This window comes from Erithacus rubecula (assembly GCF_903797595.1).
Source record: "Erithacus rubecula genome assembly, chromosome: 8".
NCBI classification, from domain to species: domain Eukaryota; kingdom Metazoa; phylum Chordata; class Aves; order Passeriformes; family Muscicapidae; genus Erithacus; species Erithacus rubecula.
Genome location: NC_136659.1, coordinates 23,127,519 through 23,145,751, shown reverse-complemented (window position 1 = coordinate 23,145,751; position 18,233 = coordinate 23,127,519). Strand labels below are relative to the sequence as shown.

Below are 18,233 nucleotides of genomic sequence, written 5' to 3'. Positions count from 1 at the left end.
CATCTCTTCAACCACTTACCCTGAAGCTGCAACAGTCCTGATTTCAGCAGGTCATCCTGCTTTTAGCAGCTACAGAGCTTCTGGGCTGCTTGTGTGGGTTGCATTCTGTGTTGGCATTAAGCAGCATAATGTATTTGTGTGCATTTGGTGCTCCATGACAGGTGGCCAGCTGAGCAGTCTCAGCCTCAGTCTGCAGTGAGAGAAATACTGTCTAGGACAGTGCCCATCCCATATCATGGCCTGAAAGCTGTGGAAGGATGCTAGGCATAGGTCCTTGTGAGGATGGCAGTGAAGGTGCCCAAACTCCTTGCCCCAGGAGGCACCAATCCTGTTCTTCCAGTGGCTGTAAAGTACTTGTGGTGGCTTAGTGGGAAAACAGCCAACTTTACAGCCAGTGCTCCTCTACATTCCTAGCTGCTGTGTGCCTGGCTTCTGTTTTCACAGGGAAACAGGCATATAGGAGCTGGCAAAGGGCATTTCAGGTAACCTCTCCTCAGTCTGGGGGCATGAGGGACACTTGTACTTTCTGGAAGGGATTCAAGCACTGTATGCATCCAATGCAGGCTTCCTGAGCTGGGTTTTTCTGTTGTTGAGGCCACCTGGAAGGATGTGCCAGAGGAATCCACAGTGTGATTGTTTGTGAGCAGTAGCTGGCACCAGAACAGCCTGCACTGGGTGGTTGGAGGGGGACATGGGGGCTGTGTTTTGATTCTATTTTTCCTGTTTGTTGTAACTTGGGAAAGGCAACGTTTCAGAGACAGCAGGGGCAGCAAGATCCTTTTTCTTTCTTCCTGACATATGCTACACCACCTTCTGCCACTAATTCTGATTTTTTTGCTGGGGAAACGAGTGGGAAGGGAGGATTGGTGAGGTTGAAGTCTGCAGCTTTGAAGCAGACAAACCAGAATATTTACATGGGGTTTATTTTCTAGAGAGGAGACTTTCCTGAAAGCAGTCCCGGAGATTGTGAGCAACTGTCACGGTGGCTTTTATTCCTGCTTCAGGTGGGATTCAGTGGAAAAAAAAATTAAAAGGAAGAATGAAAAAAGAAGCAAATTTCAGCTACACAAAGCCCCCTCTCTCCAAGGCCTGTTCAGAAAATGGAGATAAAGCAGCAGTAAAGTGAAGTGCTCAATTAAGCCAGATGTATGTACTTTAAAGCACTAACAGATGTGCCAACAGTGGCTCTAATGGAATGGAGCTTTATGGACCAAGTGTGGTGGAGGTTGGTGGGGGTGCCTTTTGCTTCCTGATGGGGAGTAGTGCTTTTGTTCTGGGAACTGATGAAAGGGGGTATGTAGCTGCTGGGGGCTGTTCCCCACTGTCTCCTTTGCTCTTGCCTCTGGGATGGCTGTGGTGACAGTGCTTTCCAGTGCTTTCCAGTGGTGGTCTGTCTGAGAGCAGTGTGAGTCACAGCACTCCAGGGCAGCCCATCTACTGACAGCCTCCCACCATAGGGCTCTGGGATGGTTTAGTGCCCCCTTGATGAGCTCCTTCCCCAGATCCTATGCTTGGGGACTTACATGCCCTTGAATGACTGCTGCATTTTGCTTTGAAAATGTGGGGGTTTTACAACAGTAAAGGCCAGGTAAAACCCGTTGCATGCTGTACAAGGTGAGCAGAGTGCAGTGTGAGCTGTACTTGCTGCAGAGCAGCTGTCTGGGCTGTGGCTGGGGAGGCTGGTTCACTATTTGCCATGTTTACAAAGGCAGGGGTGGTTTATCTCTAACTTGGGGGTCATCCCACCCAGTGTATCATCAGATCCCACTTTGCAAGTGCTCTTGGCCACATGCCTGGATCTCTGCCAAGGCTTTAAGTAGTACCCAGATCGTGTGGCCAAGAAAGTGGTGCTGTGTAGATCAGGTGTAAAGCAGATGTTCCAGGGCACTTGGTGCTGAGCTTGCTTGCTGGCTGTACACAAAATGCTTTCTGGAGCTGTGTAAATGGAGGGCTGACTGAGGTGCATCCCAGTTTCTGTTCCAGTGGTTCAGCTGGGTTATCACCTCTGTCTCCATCACTGTGTTCTGTGGTGGTCTGTTTCTTAAGCTTTGCAATCCTCCTTGGGAATGCAGCTACTGATGTTCCCCTGTCTTTTCTTCCTTCCTCTGCCACAGTTTTTATGACTCCTCTTCCTGCCTTTTCGCTCAGCAGGAGTCTGCAAACTCCTGAGGTTTGAATTTGGGCAACTTCATGGGTGGCCCAAAATAGAGAGTCATTTTCAAACAAAATAAGATCCAGCCCTTTTTTCTATAAAGGCAAGAGACCAAAGCAGCAACATCAGAGTGAAGCAGCAGGCTGCCTGGCACTGCTTCCCTCACACCTGTGGGGAGGAAACTTCCCCTCCTGAAGGCCAAGTGGCATGGATGTGGCCATGATGTAGGCTCTGGAGGCTGGAAATCATTGAGGGACCAGAAAAATCCCTGCATTACTTGCATCTGCAAGGTGAACAGGCACCTTGTATGCCACAAACAGTTATTACAGTTCAAATTGCTGCCTTCTCCATGGTAGAGTGTCCATGAGTTTGAATGTTTCATTGTGTTCCTGCATGTGTGCATGTGCTACTCAGCAGTGGGATTAATCTGCAAAGTCTAAATTTTGTCAAAGCTCCTGGTTATTTAGTAAGTAGCAGTGTTGTATCAGTGAAGACTTTATCCTTAGAGAGTGGCAGTTGCCTTGTTCCAGTAAATGCACATACTAAGATAACTAGTACATGTGCATAACAAATACACATGCAATACCAAGTTCAGCCCCTTCTCATGGAGTACTTGAACACAAGGGTTCAAATTCAGCTCTGCCTCTAGCTGGGAGAAGGGTAAAGTAAAACAAGGGTTAAAGAAATTGAGCAAAGTAACTGCAAAACTGAGTGAAATACTGCCCCAAGAACAGATGACCAAAGTGTTTTGACATAACCTGAAACAATTGTGGTGTTGCTTAGCTTGGATGTCAAATGAGGAAAAAAACCAATCTGGGAACAGCTCAACTTGTGGCTTAAATGTGGGATATAGCAACTAAGTAATAGCCCTCGTGAGGAGGGAAGATAATGACTGAGCATGCTGGAAGCAGATGGGAGATGCTTGTGGGCAAAAAAGACTCAACTAAAATTGCAGCAGATACTCCCTCTTTTACCTACGGTTCAGCCTCTGGTTTTATTTGGAGGCACCTGTCCTTTGTGCCTGGGGAATGCAGGTTTCTGGGGAAAAAGCAATCAGGGCTGACTTGAGGGGCTGGTGCATGGCTTAGGGGCTGTGTGGGGACAGCAGGCCCAGCAGACCTTAAGGTGACACTGATGGTGTTGGCTGTTGGGCTCTGGCAGAGTTTCTGAGAAGGTAGGAAGAAACTACTGTAATAATAGTGTGTTTTGAAAAAGGCAGACTTTGAGGAAATGTGCTCTGAGATTTGGGCGGGTGGTAAGGGGAGCCCTGGCCTCAGCTGCTGTCTGGAAAATTGACTTTGGAAAAGTCAGATGTTATTTAAAAACTAGTAATACAAATGACTGAAGTTCATTCCATTTGTATGCATAATAACTGGAGAAGCCAATGTGGCTGAGAAGGGAGCAGAGCAATACCAGAGATAGATGAGAGATGGCTCTCACAGGCAGGATGAAGCACCTTTTTGCATTTTAAGTGATCTTCTTCTTTGTTTGTGGGTTGTTTATTGTTTGATTAGGGATTTTTTATTCCTAGTTTTGAGGCTTTTCAACCTTTCCACCTTGAGGGTGCAAGATCAGATCAGACTTCTGGCTGAGCTGCACACAGCCTTCCCAGGCAGTGCAGTGCTCTGCTGCAGGCTCCTGCAGTCATGCCGTGTCCCACCAGCCATTCATCCTGATGGGAGTTGTGAACAGGCACCAAATGCTTAAATCAGTGAATTCTAGTTGAGCTTTCAGAGCCAGGGGACTTGTGGTGAGCTTTGGTCTATCCTTGAGGAGCCAGAACAGGCAGAGGGCATTGTCAGAGACTATCCCCCTTGGCTTCTTACATGATAGAACCCACAAAATTTCCCTCAGCCACCTCTCCTTGAAGCAAGATGTCCTGTGTTTGGCTAAAGCACCCTATCCAAGAGACATGGACAGATGTGAGTGCTTCCTCTAGTAGTCCATCTCTCGTTTGTGCAGGTTCAAACTAATCCTTGCCAGTCTATCTCCAGTTAGCATGGTGTTTGCTTGTTGCTACCTGCACCTATAAAGGTAATAATTTAAAAACAGAAGAATAATCTGAAAAGGTCCTTTATGCTATAATTTTCCCACAATGTGTGAGGGAGGCAGAAACATTTAGTGTGATTTTGAAGAGTTTCTTGTTTGTGATTGTGTGTCCATCAGATCATAAGTCCTTCATCAGTCCTTCCTGGCAGGCTGCAGAGCATCATACCTGGGAATCAGCCTTGTTGAGATTCACAGCTCCTGTAATTCTGGCAGCATCTGGCTCTCCTGCAGAAGAGAGAGCTGCAGCAGCCCAATGCCAAACAGAGATCATCTAGAGAGTAATGAACATGCAGGCACCCTTATAGCCATAAGAAAAACTGTTCTGTGCTTGCATACTCTGGACTGTGGGATGTAAAAACCCTGACAGATTTGGACTTGGGGTTATTGATGAGCCCATGTTTCCATTGTGGAAATACAGGTAATTCAAACACAGCAGTTAAACCTATAGGAAATGAATAGGGTGGTTTTGTTGTTCACTTTTATTCTGGAAATTCACAAGAACCAAGGATTTAGGTGCTGATCTTATACTAAAAGTAGTTTCAGGTTTTCTGGGGTGCTTAAAGACCACACAGATGCATGTGAGTAAGCAGGGAAGGAGAGCAGAGACTTGGCCTGGTAGGATTAATGGTTTCTTTCATTCAGGCAGAAGCCCCTAATGACTAAGTAGTAACTGCTCTGGGGATTTTACAGACAGGGTCAATGTCAAATCGGGAAGCTGCAGTGCAATTAATTTAAGCTGGGAAGTGTTTTCAAGTTAATTCATTTGGTTCTGCTGGGAAGCTTGGAGCTTTGCAGAGGGCTAATTGTAGAACTGTGTTGAAAAGGCTGAGATACGGTTCACTAAGAAGGGGGAATGCTTTTATGGTGGCAGGGAGCTCGGAGAGCCTCACTCAGCACAACCTTCCAAACGTGTTTAAGGTCTTTCCCCTGAGCATGCTGCCTTCACACATGTTGAGGTTAAGTATATGCACAAAAACACTGTCATCAGCCACGAGATGAGACCCTCAGCCTCAGCTTTTAGGCAAGTCCAGAGTGTCTCTGCTGTAGCTGTGCACTGGGATGTGCAGCAGCTCCACACTCGGGAAGAATGGTGAAAGAAAAGCAGCATTGTAAGTGGAAGCTTGGTAAATGAAGGGACTTGAAGCATTCTCCTGCATTTTTGAGGGTCCTGAGCAGCATTCTCACTTAACCATTCTTGGCACACAGTGAACAGCTGGTGCTGGAGAGAGCAGGATGTTGCAAACAATACATGCAGGCTCACTGCTGGCAGGAGGAGGGCTGGAGCAGATCTTCCCCAGCAGTGGTTTGTGCTTTGCTGGGTCTGCACAGAGTGGACTGGTAATGTGCTACACAGCCCTTCAGTCAAATCATTTGGAAAGAAAGCTAACAAAACAAACCCTGCTATTTTGTCTCTCTTCAGCCTGGTTGCACATTTCCATGAAATGGTGGAAACTTACTATTTTTGCAAATTGTGTTCCTGTTTGAGATGCAGTTGGCATTGCTGACGTGTTTGTAGATATATTGGGAGGTGGAGGGGGAGGAGAGCTAATAGGGAGACAGGCAGTCACACAAACACGGGTGCATGCAGAAACACATAGAGGTAGGCTGTGGAATTGCACAAGTCCTGTATCCTTGGGAAACCAATCTACAAACATGGTCAAAAAAAAGAAAAAAAGACTGAAGTAAAACCCCGGGGGAAGGGACATCTTGGTCCCTCTGCTATCCTCGTCAGACGTCAGCTTCATGTCAGCATTGCTTCTCCCTTGCTGCTGGAGGGCTTTGTGTGCAGCAGTGCACAAGCGTGCTACAGGGCACTGTGCAGTGGTAAGAGGTTTTCCTCTGGCTCTGGACCTAGGTGGATGGAGGAGGGATAGTTGAGCTCTCCAGCCACCAGGAATAGGCAGAGAAAAGAGAGCAAAGTAGGCTGCCGGAAGCTGCGCTGCCTGGAGTCAGTGTCCCTGGCACTTTGGAGGAGCATAAAGCATTTCCTGTAGGATGCCTGAGTCAAAGGAAAGCACTGGGTGCCCCTTGGATCACCCCTCAGTGCCAGCTGCTCAGGGCAGGGAGAGGAGCTTGCTAAGCAACCCCTGGCCAGAACATGCCGTTCTCTCCCTGCTAGTATAGATGGGCTGAAAAGATCTCATGGCAAAAATAAAAGAAAAAAAAGAAAAAAAAAGTGGGGTGTGTTAGCAGAGCCCTAGGGCTTTTGACCCCAGAAGATCTGAGAGTGCTTTGTGGACAGCTTATCACAGAGGTAAAGCAAGCTCTTGGAGACCAATGCAGGAATTTTCTGGCTGTGGTGTGCAATTCCTCACTGATACTGAGCACGTTGGTGTGATGAAATAATCCTGGGAGAGCAGGCAGTGCATAGAGCCCTGGGGAGCTCTTCAGTAGATGCTGAGATGCTCTGATTGATTGGTGTCCCATGGTAGCCTGTGTTTCTGAGAGTAGGATGACTGGTCTTAAGGCCAGTCCTCCCAAAAGCTGGACTTGTAAGTCCTTTGCAACCAAATCAACAGTTTAAACGTGACATGTTCCCTGTGCAGAACTGGATGAGGCTAAGCAGAACAGGCTGCTGGCTGAGGAGAGGGGACAGGAAGCAATATGGGGGTGTCCCTGTACTGGAATCCAGAAGGGGTCATATTTTCCTTCTCTAGGTCTGTCAATGGCTGTTAAACCAGTCTAGACAAAATAGCTTTGGTTTGTGAACTGCTGATGGCCAGGAGGAGAGCAGAAGAAGAATTGCTTTGTAATTGTCTTCTCTTCTGTCCTTTACCTGAGCATCCATGGCTGCCCTCTGTGAGAGATGCTGTTCCAGGGCAGGTGATGCTTCTCTGATGTGTGCCCTTCTCCCATTGTCCCCTCTCCTACACAGCCCATTGCTTATGCTCTCTCTGTGGCATTTCCAGATGCACTTTTGTGCAAAGTGAAGAGTGAAACTTGAGTGGGTGCTTCAGTTTCATCTGCCTCTGGACAGCTGCATCCAGACTGGCTTGATGATGCTTGGGGCCAGACCATGTACCCGTGCTCCCCTATTTTCCCTCTGCTGCCAGCTGAGTGTGGATGGATGCTGTGCCATGGGGCTTGATGCTTTACAGGTTGGCAGTGCCACAGGTCCTGGATGTATGGGTGGGCTTTGTTCTTGGCAGCTCCTGCTGTGAGAAAATTGCAATGCCAGTGTAATACTTGTTGGCAAAGTTTTTCTGAGGTTTCTGAATTCCAGGTCATAACACACACACCAGAGCTGTTGCACCTTTCCTCAGGGCTCTTCTAGAAGTACTTTTCAGACTGATGAGGCAGAGGTCACTGGGGCTGTGGCTGGGGTTTGTCTGCTCCTTCCCTACCTTCCTACAAGTAATTCTTCTGCTGGGGCTGTTGTGCATATGAAAGGTCAGACTTAAAGGCCTGTCTCTCTCAGGCTGCACAGGACAAGCACTGGCTTCCTGGCAGTCTTCAACAGGCAGCTCTGCTCCTCAAAATAAAAAGTGGCAAGCAATAAGGCATTAAAATTATCCTGAAATGGTAGAACTTGCAGACACAAAAAACTGAAAGAATTGGAAGCAAAAAAACCCCCAAAACTAGATAAGATGGATGACACTGCTCAGGGTGAAAAATCTCTTCATGGATGCTGCATTCATGCAGCCCCAAGTGTGCTTACTCCTGTACATGGTGCAGTGCCAGGCCAGGACTTGAGCTTCTGGATATGCCCATATATTCCCTGCATGGCTTTGGGCAGCAGTCTGAAACATTTGTGTCTTTTTTTTTTTTTTTCTTTAACCATGTGCAATTCAGGATGAACACCTTTCTGTCTTCAGGGTAATTAATGAACTGCAAAGCCCTTAGACGTCTTTAGAAGGAAAGTGCTGGCCAGTGGAGGCTGTGATTGCTGCAGGAGGGAGGTGTAAGCCCTGGCCAGCCAAGGACACAGCCAGGACCCCCAGTCCATGAGATTTCAGGCAGGGTGTTGAAGGCCACTTGGGTGAAACTTTCTGTGGGTCTGAGACCTTAATCAGCATTAAACACTGTACAAACACCCCGGGCAGATAGGCAAACGCACGTGAAACCCTTGGGGCAAGCTGTTGATGAAGGAAAGCAAGTGCAGAGAGAGCAGGAGCAACACTGGCGAGGGCGGCTGCAGTCCTTGGCAGGGTGTGTGCTCCCTGTGATAGAGCCTGGCCCTCCTGTGCTAAGTGAGTGCTACTGGCTCCATCCCATTCTGCAGCCCAGATACGCTTCAGGGCTCTTCAAAGGGATAAAAATATATTTTTAACCTGAGGCAGCTGCCATTTTTTGTGTGGTACATTTTTTCTCAGAGCTCTGGAAGTGACAGGTTGTTTTTCAGCCCCTCTGTGTCTCGGCAGAGGTGCCTAGAGGTCTCAAACCTGATTCCCAAAAATTTTAGCTCTGGAATTGGTCGCTGCTTTTGAAAGTGTTGGCGAGACGGTGCAGCTCCCTACAGACGTTAACTGATGGCCATTGGAACAGGCTTTTTCTTCAGCCAAGTCCTCGCCCCATTGAATGAATGGGAATTTTCCTTGAAAAAGGCCATAAAGAAATACTTTCTTGGCAAGTGGAGAGGTGTTTCATGGACTTGACATCAGCATTCAGGAGAACCTCAGCTATCTGCTTAGATTCCTGCTGCACTTGTCTCACCCTGCACAAAACTCTCTACCTTTTGATCCGAAATAACACAGGAGATGTTTTCCACATGCCTTAAGAAAGAACTATAAAACAATTGTTTTGGAGTTTGGCACCACTCCCTTACAGATATATTTAGCGTGAATTGAAATTGGTCAGCAAAAAGGTGTTGGCCAGGATGACAGACAGATTAGGGCTCTGTGTCTTGAGGCTATTACATACCTGCCCATCCCATGCTAGTAGGGGTGGTAGGTGGCTTCATTAGTTCATGGATTGCAATAAACAAGCATGACTTGCAGCTTTTGGGCAGCATTAAAAAGCATTATCTGGCTCTAAGAAGGGTTGTTTGGCTTGTGGCCTGCTCTGTGGTGTCCTGTCCTCGAGTCTTTATCTCCCCACTCTTCTTGTTGCTCCCCAGCCCTTTTGTTCTTTCAAACATGGTCCATCACAGCTAGTGCTCAGCATTCTCCTGTGCATGCTGCTTGTTCTGAAAGAAACACTGGTACTCTGCACATGGGGCTAACCTCTTCTGCCTCATCTCCCTTCCCCTGTGATGAAGCCACCCCTGGAAGCTCCCAGTCAGGGTGACTTCTCCTAAGAGCAGCACCAGATTTGGGAGAGGGAAAAGCTGCAGTGGGGCTCTGCCATCAGCCCCAGGTGGACCAGTCCAGCTTGGCAGCAGGGTCAAAGGCATGGCTCACCGTGGCTGACTTGGCCTTAGAGAGGAGAGCTTACAGTCAATAGCAGCTAGACCTTCCTGGCTGCTGGTCCAGTCTTGCTCCTGTGATGCTGCCTGGGGAGCCAAGACCAATCTCTCCTGTCCCTGGGTGTGTTCATGCACATTGGCTTGCACACTCCACTCCCATCAGTGGTTTTCTTTGGGCTGGTATTTGTTAGCATTGGAAAGTGAGAAAAATGAGCAAAAATATTATCAGAAGCAGGTTTTGTGAATGAATCAGCCGACAAGAGGCTTACCAGCTCGCCTGCATTTACTAGCACAGTGCTTATTTGGGCAGATGTCTATATATTTTAGTTGGAGGCAGGAAGGAGTGAGAATGGATGGGGGAAGACATCACTTCCAGTTTGCTGCTTTTCTGTCAGTTTGTACCATCTCTTTCTGAATGAAGTAGGGGACTGTCATGTGTCTGAGAAGCTGCCCTGCTGCTGCCCTTGTTCTGCTGTTGTTGACAACTTGGGGAGCACCAAGGAGAGGAGCATAAAAGAGGTCAGAAGGCTAAAACTCTCCTAAGCAGCTTGTTGAGGATCAGGGCCTGGCCAGCCTTGCCCCTCTCTTCATGGTGCCTTTTTATTTGATCCTCTCTAAAGGCAGCCTCATGGCTTCTCTCTTCTCACTATGTGTTTCTAATTAACGGAGAGACTGGCGTATAAACAGAATATTCTTGCTCAAAATACTGCCTGTCTGACTCCTAGGATGATGGCCAGATGGCAGTCACCAGACAGCAGCCTAGACTTTGAGCTTGCCCATCTGGCTATCAAACCTGGTCTCAGTTCTCATCTGGAACCAGAACTGAGGAAAGTAATGGACTTTGCCAGATTGGTTATGCCCCATGTTTCCTTTTCAGTTGCTACCTAAGCAGCTAAAAACCTGCAGACCAAATGTATTTAGTACTTCTGGAAATTGTGAAGAAGTTCAAAAAGATACTGGACAAATCCACTGAGGGATGGGTCTTTTGGTGGCTTTTGAATCTTGTGGGTCAGATGCAATCTTCAGTTATGAAAGAGCTTTTACTGCTGTTCTGCAGCACAGAGTGGGAATGGTCCTTCTGCTCCCAAGCAGCTGCTGATGGTCTCTTGTGAATGGCAGGCTGGGCTGGATGGCTCCTTGACCCAGACCACCCGGGCCATCTTGGCATCCAGCAGCTGCATGTTTGCTGAGTAAGTTCAGTCAAAATTATTCTCACAATTTCTTCTTTGTAATCTTGAGATTGTAAAGAAGAGCTCTGAAAAGAGCTTAGAAATCTGTGGCAGAAATAAAACACTTTCTATTATGACCTTTCACTCTGTCATGACACTAGGGCTATGCCCTGACAAAACATCTTCATGTGGTGGATTCTGAAAATATGAACTGCTAACATCGGTAAATGCTCTGTGTGCTTGGTCCTCTGAGAAGCAGGAGAGATGCATAAATTAAGCACTGCTATGTAAGCTAAGGCATTACTTGCCCTGCATGATGCACAATTTAATATGCTTTCTTTACCTTTACATAAGTGTTGAGTTCCATAATGCTGGAAAGCAGAAATTGGAGGTGCCAGAGAGAATTCTGATGCTGGGAAGTTGGGTGCTACAGTTCTTCCTTGGCAATACAGAAAGACTCTTCCTGTTTGTCACCATCACCAGAACAGCCTGGTCTGTCCCCTGGTGTAGTACCTGTGGAGCTGCTGAGGAGGTCTTGTATAGAGACATACAGAGGCATACAAAGCCTGGCCTGGGTTATTGCACTGGGAGGTGATGGGCATGTGTGGGCTCAGTCCTAATTTGGGCTGGAAGGGACCTCTGGAGGTCTTGCTTCAAGTTCCAGATTGATTCAGGGTCAGCTTCAATATTATGTTCAGCTATAGTATTAGATGTGCTTCTCAGCCAGATCAGAGCAGGCAACAAGGAGCGATCAGCTGTCACCTCCTGGGTGTTTGGAGGAAACAGGAGGAATTGAGATCTGTCCTTATTGGCCCTGCAAACTCCAAAGAGACTGGTGTCTGAGCAATGTGACCATCGTGTCCTGCTGTGGCAAGGTTTGCTCTCACAAATTTCTGGTGAACTGGGAAAATGCATAAAGCACAGAGCAGAGGAGATGGAAAAAGTCCAGAGATCCCCAGATTTCTGCTAACTGATTTTGAAATGGCTGAACTAGCTGGGATGTTGTGGCTTTCAGCAGTGGCAGAGTCATGACTATTCCACTGTCAGCAGAAGTGGTCAAATGCAGAAGTAGGTAGAAGCTAAATGAGTAACACAGTGTATGACAAACAGTGGGAAAGATGGTATGGCAAGGATGATGATCACTGAAATGGCAGGATCTCCAAAGGATATTAGGGTGGCCATGTGGCCACAGAACAGAGGCGAGGTATTTTTGAAAGCAGGCCTGAGAATTTATTTTAGCACATGAATATTGAATAAGTATTCCTGGAGATACTCTGGGGGATGATAGGAGGACTTAAGGTATTGCTACTAATCACAGTGGTTTTAAGTGCTGGAGCTGAAGTACACTTGGCATCTCTAATCCAACTGGACTTCTGATGGGAAAATTGCATTCTTGGGAAGTAATTTAGAAGGTCACAGAAAAGCCAGAAAGAACTTCTACAGCAGCTATTGCCCTTATTCTCTAAACTGTCTTTTAGAGTGGTAATAACTCCAGAATGAAAGGATCAATTCTCACCTTCCAGATGAAAGGGCTAATGTAATTTAAAATTTTTGCATGCAAAGATTTTATGGCTTGGTAACCAGCCACGTCTGAAAAGGATCCAGGGCAGGATGAACACGTGAGGCAGCGCCTGACTGAGCTGGATGCTTTCCTTGTCTGCCCCGTCTCCTGCAGATAATGGTGATGACCGCTCTGAGAGCATTCTTGCTGAGAACCACGTGGATGGCACCGTGGGGATCCTGAGTGGAGCTGGAGGGAGGAAGCCCATGAAGACTGGCATGAAGGAGCTGGCAGTGATGAGAGAGAAGGTGAATGAGCAGCAGAGGCAGATGGGCAAAGTCAGCAAGGCCCATCACAACCACGAGGACTCCAAAAAGTCACGGCTGTCGACGGGCAGGGTGAGTGGGCAGGGATGTGGGGAGCTAAGGGAGGCATCTGTGGGATCACTGGGAAATGCTGAATGCAAAGCCTAAGTGGCATCTGCAATAAACTGTTAAACTGTTTTTCTGTTAAAAACAGAAAAAAAAGTAAGTGGGGAGAAGCAAAAGAGGAAAAGCAAACATTTTTGGCCTGATGCTGGGGCTGAGCACACCATCTGATGAACTTTGATACACTGGTCAGGAGGCATTAATTTCATTGCAGCTTCACCTCCAGAAGAGGGGTTTCTGCTGGCTCAACACCCACCTCAGCAGGGGTACAGGCATGCCCTTTGCCCATGGACTGGCATTCTCAGACCCTTTTTCCCTAAGCAGGCGTGGCCCAAGGGGATTTGAGGGGCCAGAAGCAGGACTGTCTGCCTGCTGCAGGGCAGCCTCAGTCCAGGTTAAAGAAGGCTACAAGCCCCGAGGATGACCTGTGTGACTGTCCTGTAGCAGGGAGAGTGCACCAAGAGCTCCCGGTTTCCTTGCCTGCTCCTGTTATCCTGTCTGTTAGCCAGTTCTTGGCCGTTGCTTCCCTCTAGTGGGAAGCTTGATCCAAGCAACTCGATGGGATGGAGATGGAAACCCACCCTAAAGGGTTCACAATATACATCCCTGTAAACATATAGAGTATTCATATCTGGGGAGTACAGGGACAGAAGGGAACTTTAAAAGAGTCCTCATGCCTTCCAAGGACTAGGCAAAACAGAAGTCTGAAATAAAATGGAGACACCATCACCTTTGAGAGCTCACACACTGATGCTACTCCTTTGCAAAAAAAAAAAACAAAACAAAAGAACAAAAAAACCCTCATTCACTGCAAAAGCAGATAGGTGTGGACTCAGTTTGGCTTGCATCAGACATATTTCAGCCACATTGCCTTGGCTAGAAGCCCTGTCTGGGAGCTGCTGTGGACCAAGAAGGATACCTCCAGACATTGGCTTTGGGTACTCCCATTCCCAGGTCTTCCTCTCCACTCCTGTGGGGTCTCACATGCTTTTGAGTTTGTCTTCTGGGCTAAAACTGCATTACAGCTGTGTGCTCTGGTGTATGCTTATGGAAACGCTCTTGGTCTGTCTGGACTAGCCCTGCTTCATGTCATGTGTCACCACCAGTGGGAGCCATGGTAGCCTCTCTGAGGTTTCTCCTCTGTATCCAGGACTTGGGACCTGGTATTTTGTTGGCTCTTGGCCCTGTTAGGCATATGGGAGATGTGCATGTCTGATTTTGGGTTCCTGGAGGTGAAGTCTGCAGCAGGAGCTTGTGGTAAACCTGCATCTTTAGGGATGCATATGTGTTCATCCCTGCTGGTGTTCCCATTGTTCACAGTGTTGATGCTGAATGGTACCATTGTCCTGATGCATTTTTTTTTCTCCTTTCTGGGCTATTTTCAGACCCCTTGTCAGCAGGAGCTAGATCAGGTCCTGGAACGCATATCCACCATGCGGCTGCCAGATGAGAGAGGGCCCCTGGAGCACCTCTACTCCCTTCACATCCCCAACTGTGACAAGCATGGCTTGTACAATCTCAAACAGGTAAGTGGGGAGAATGGGAGCAGAGCCCTTGGCTCACTGTCTGTCCCCACCGTGTGCAGACACAGAACATGCATAATTCAGGGCTGGGCTGATACCCTGTGCATGATGTGAGGTGTGGGGTAAATAGCAAATGCTGCACGTGGCATGGACAGGTTTAGTTACTCTCAGGTGTAGCTGCAGCTACAGGTTTGTGAGTGGAGATGAAATCCATATCCACACATGGCTGTGGGCAGTCCAGAGATGGAGAATCAGTTTAGTTCTTCTTCCCCTTTGAGCCAGGTTTTGTCCTCTCTGGGCCCAGGTGCAGGAGAAAAGCAGAGAGGGACTGAATACTGACCATTCTTGCAGACAAAGCAGAAGGCACTTCTGGGAGTCGGGAAGGTTTCTACTGCATTTTACTCATTTTCTTCCACAAGTCGAGGCTGGTTCCAAAGCTCCAGGAGGGATTTCTTCTAGGCAGGGTGGGGGTTGGGGTGCAGCATGCTTCTGAAGGTATTTATGGGACCCAGAAGAACTCAGAAAACTTGTGTGTCTGAATTCTGACTTCCTGGCTACATCCATGCAAAACCACCAGGTGTCAGTTGCTGAGGAATAGGGAAAAAACTGCCAGGAAAAACAGCAGAACAACAGCTGATGCAGGGTTGACTGGAGTTACCTGTGAACAGTACCTGGATATGAGGATTTCTGGTAGCTGAGCCTTTGGAGAGAACCCATGCTGTTTTCATGGCCAGGCCTTTTACTCAGGGCTACTTCTGCCCCTTGATCAGAAGCATTAAATAAATAAAAAAAAAATAGTATGCTCTGAGAGAATCTCCCTCTGTCTGTTCTCCTGTCTCTGTCCCACTTGGACCCTCACCCATCCACCCCTGAAGAGCCCCATGGGCTGGCTGGATCCCCCAGCATGAGCACACTTGGAAGGCCTGGATGGAGCAGAGCTGGCAAATTGCCTGTAAGATGAGCCATGTCAGGGGAATGAGCCCGGACACTGCAGTGTTGCTTTGTGTGCTACAGAAGAAAAAACAGTCTCTGCTGCTCCTTGTGCCTGGGGAACAAGTCAGCCTGCACTGACCTGTGTATAGTAACCTCTGCATCTCCCACTACACCTTGTTCAGAAATGTATCTGCTGGGGCTGGAGGGATGAACATCAGGTTCAAAGTGCCTTCAGCACTGCAGGGTAGGAGGAGAACAAAAACTATTAGACCAAGAAACTTTTCTCTAACAAGATTGGGACAACAGAGTCCAGGTCCAGATCCACCATGGTCTCCAGCTGTGTTCTGGGATGAGTGAATCTCTGGTCTGACTGTGGAAACCCTGATCTGGTGTTTGTTTAGCCTAATCTGCAGGTGAGAAGAATTTTATACAGCTCCTCTGTCAGTCTGTCTCATCCCTCTTTCCCAAGGGACCTTTGTCTCTTTGGATGCTTTTATCCAGAATTGGAAAAGGGTGATGCATTTCAGGGATACTTGTCCTTCTGGTTCATTAAAATTGGCTTCTTGGACCTTGGCACAGCTCCTGGGAAAGAGGTTCAGGCCTCACCCTGGACTGCTGGAGTAACACTGCTGGTGCAGCATACGCCCTGGGAGTGTTGGGTACAGCATCCCATGGATTTTGCCTGAATCTAAACCAGTACCAGATCACCAGAGAAACCCCAGCTCTGCCAGTGCTGGGGCTTTGGGCTGGTTTGTTTTGTCCTTCCCTTGACTGATAGCTGTGCTGCCCCTCTCCCCGCAGTGCAAGATGTCTGTGAACGGGCAGCGAGGCGAGTGCTGGTGCGTGGACCCCATCCATGGGAAGGTGATCCAGGGAGCACCCACCATCCGCGGGGACCCCGAGTGCCACCTCTTCTATACAGCCCACGAGCAGGAGGACCGGGGAGCGCACGCCCTGCGGAGCCAGTAGACAGACGGGATCTTGCTGGCTGGAGGTGGCTCACTGTGCCCCAGTGCTGGATTTTACATGGGTTTCAGCGTGTCTCTTTAGGCTCTGGAAGAGACTGGGTGCTGCCCTCCTTCCTCAGCTGCCTGGTTCCTGGGGAGGGGAGGGATAATGGGAGGGGAAGGCGGTGGGGGGTTTGCAAGGAGAAGGGACTGCTTTCTTAGTCTTTCACCCAACATAAACCAGAGAACTGGTCTTCTTTGCTCCTCGCCCTCCCTGCTGCTTTGAGGCGTCTTTCTGCACCCTCCAGCACAGAGTGCCATGTGCTCCCTGACCCCTCCCAGGGGACAAAACCCCTTGTTATGAGTGGGAGAAGGTAAAAAAAATGAAAGAGCCCAGCCTTTCCCCCTCTTTTTCTCTCTTCCCCAAGACCAAAGACTGTAAATACTGTCACCTGCCTCTTGTGTCCTACCAGTCAGTCTCTTGTGCCCCAGCCCAGCCATCAGTTCTGGCATGGGATGTGGTATGGGAGGGAGGGAATGAAGAAAGACCCTGGATTCCCAGCTGAAATATACTGCCACAGTTGGGATGTGTTCTCCAAGGAAGCAACAGTGAGGGGAAGGGCTAAAGATGAGACAGCTGCCACCTTACCCCTAAGAACACTCTTGGGTGCTTCCTTTGCTCGTGCTAGGGCACAGCCAACTCCACAGGGACCCGGCTTCAGCCACTGGTCTGGGAGCATGGGGCCTTTGGGTGATAGCAAAGCTAAATGCTTGTTTTTCCAAGGGATTTGAAGGGCTTTTGCACAGTATTTCTTAGGATCAGCTTATGCAGAGGGAGCTAAAATGAACTTGCTGAGGCTGGGTGGAAGGATGCGTGTTAGATTTAGGATAACAAGCCAGGGAATGTCTCTCTTTCTCTTATTCATTTTTTCTTTATTTCTAGATAGGAAAAAACAAAACAAAACCTCTAAAACCTGCGTTCCCAAGCAGCTGCCCTTGTCCCTCCATTTTTGCTTGGGACTGAAGTGAGCACCTGTTATTCAGCACATAACTTTTTCTTTTTGTAAGTAAATGACAATATATATCTTGCTGTGTAAAGGCCCTCACTCTCACACACACACATACAAACACACACACACACAAACACACTCCTCTGCCCACATACACATTTGTATAGATGAAATCCAAGTGATTCCAGGTGCTCTGAGAGGTTTTGTGCTGGACATGCTGAGGAGAGATGTGTCTCTGCTGTTAATTCACCTGTTGATTTCTTTCTGTACAGAACACACTGATGCTGAGAATAAATAACTTCCCCATTGCCTAAGAAAGGAGGTTTTATTATTTTCTTCCTTTTTTTTTTTTTAATTTTTTAAATATGGATGTTCTTATTAGAGCAATTGCAAAAATCCTCTCCTTGGAGTAAATGTCTCGGGCTTTTCTTAAATGGTTTGTTGTTTCTTGTCCCCCTTCTTGGACCCACTTTTCAGATCTGAAGTGGGAAGGGCACAGGTAGGCTCTGTTAATTAGGGCCCTCATGCCTTTGCAGGGGTTGGGACATGGCAATGGAGGAGACAGGGGAAGGACCCCCTTTGGAAAGTTGGGATGGGTATATGTGGATGTGTATGAATGGGAGGGCATGAAAGAAGAAAACACACCTCCATGCAAAACCAAGAAATTGTAAAAATGATGCTACCTGTTTTCTGTTAACATCTGAGGGTGTTCTGCTTTTTCATATAAAACTTGCACATGCTGGCTCTCATCTGCAGTTTGTACTATGTTTTGTTTAGGAATTGGGAAGTTTTCTTATGTACTTGCCTTCTTCCCTTTTAAGAAAGCTGAGCTACATAAAGTTGGAATAAATTAAATAGGATGCCAGAAAACTGTTGTCTTTCCCCTCCACAGTGCTCGCAGGACACGTTTCTTGTCTGATGCATCACACACAAATTTGTCCCTGTTTGTCCTTTGTCCATGACTGATGGGCAGTAATGGGAGCTGAGCTTTTTGTTGTTACTGGCCCCAGTTATGTGAGCAGGGAGAAACTGGGTTCTCCTCTTTTGCCTGGCTATACACATGGGTTTTTGTGAACCTGCTGAAGAGTGCAGGGTGGTATGCACAGGCTCTGTGTGTGACCAGAGTTTGGCTGAGCTGCTCCACTCAGGGGGCTGTGGAGAGAGGTCCTGCACCTTC

General features: G+C 47.9%; 1 protein-coding gene across 3 annotated transcripts in view; it reads left to right on the top strand.

Annotated features, from left to right (window-relative positions):
• IGFBP2 (insulin like growth factor binding protein 2) overlaps positions 1–17,805 on the top strand; it is a 56,829-nt gene extending 39,024 nt beyond the window's left edge. For all 3 annotated transcript variants that reach the window (XM_079310801.1, XM_079310803.1, XM_079310802.1), the window contains exons 2-4: positions 12,390–12,613; positions 14,029–14,169; positions 15,901–17,805. In XM_079310801.1, coding sequence (XP_079166927.1) covers positions 12,390–12,613; positions 14,029–14,169; positions 15,901–16,068 — 533 coding nt within the window. In that variant the 3' untranslated portion in view covers positions 16,069–17,805. The remainder of the gene's footprint in view (positions 1–12,389; positions 12,614–14,028; positions 14,170–15,900) is intronic.
• The last annotated feature ends 428 nt before the right edge of the window (positions 17,806–18,233 follow it).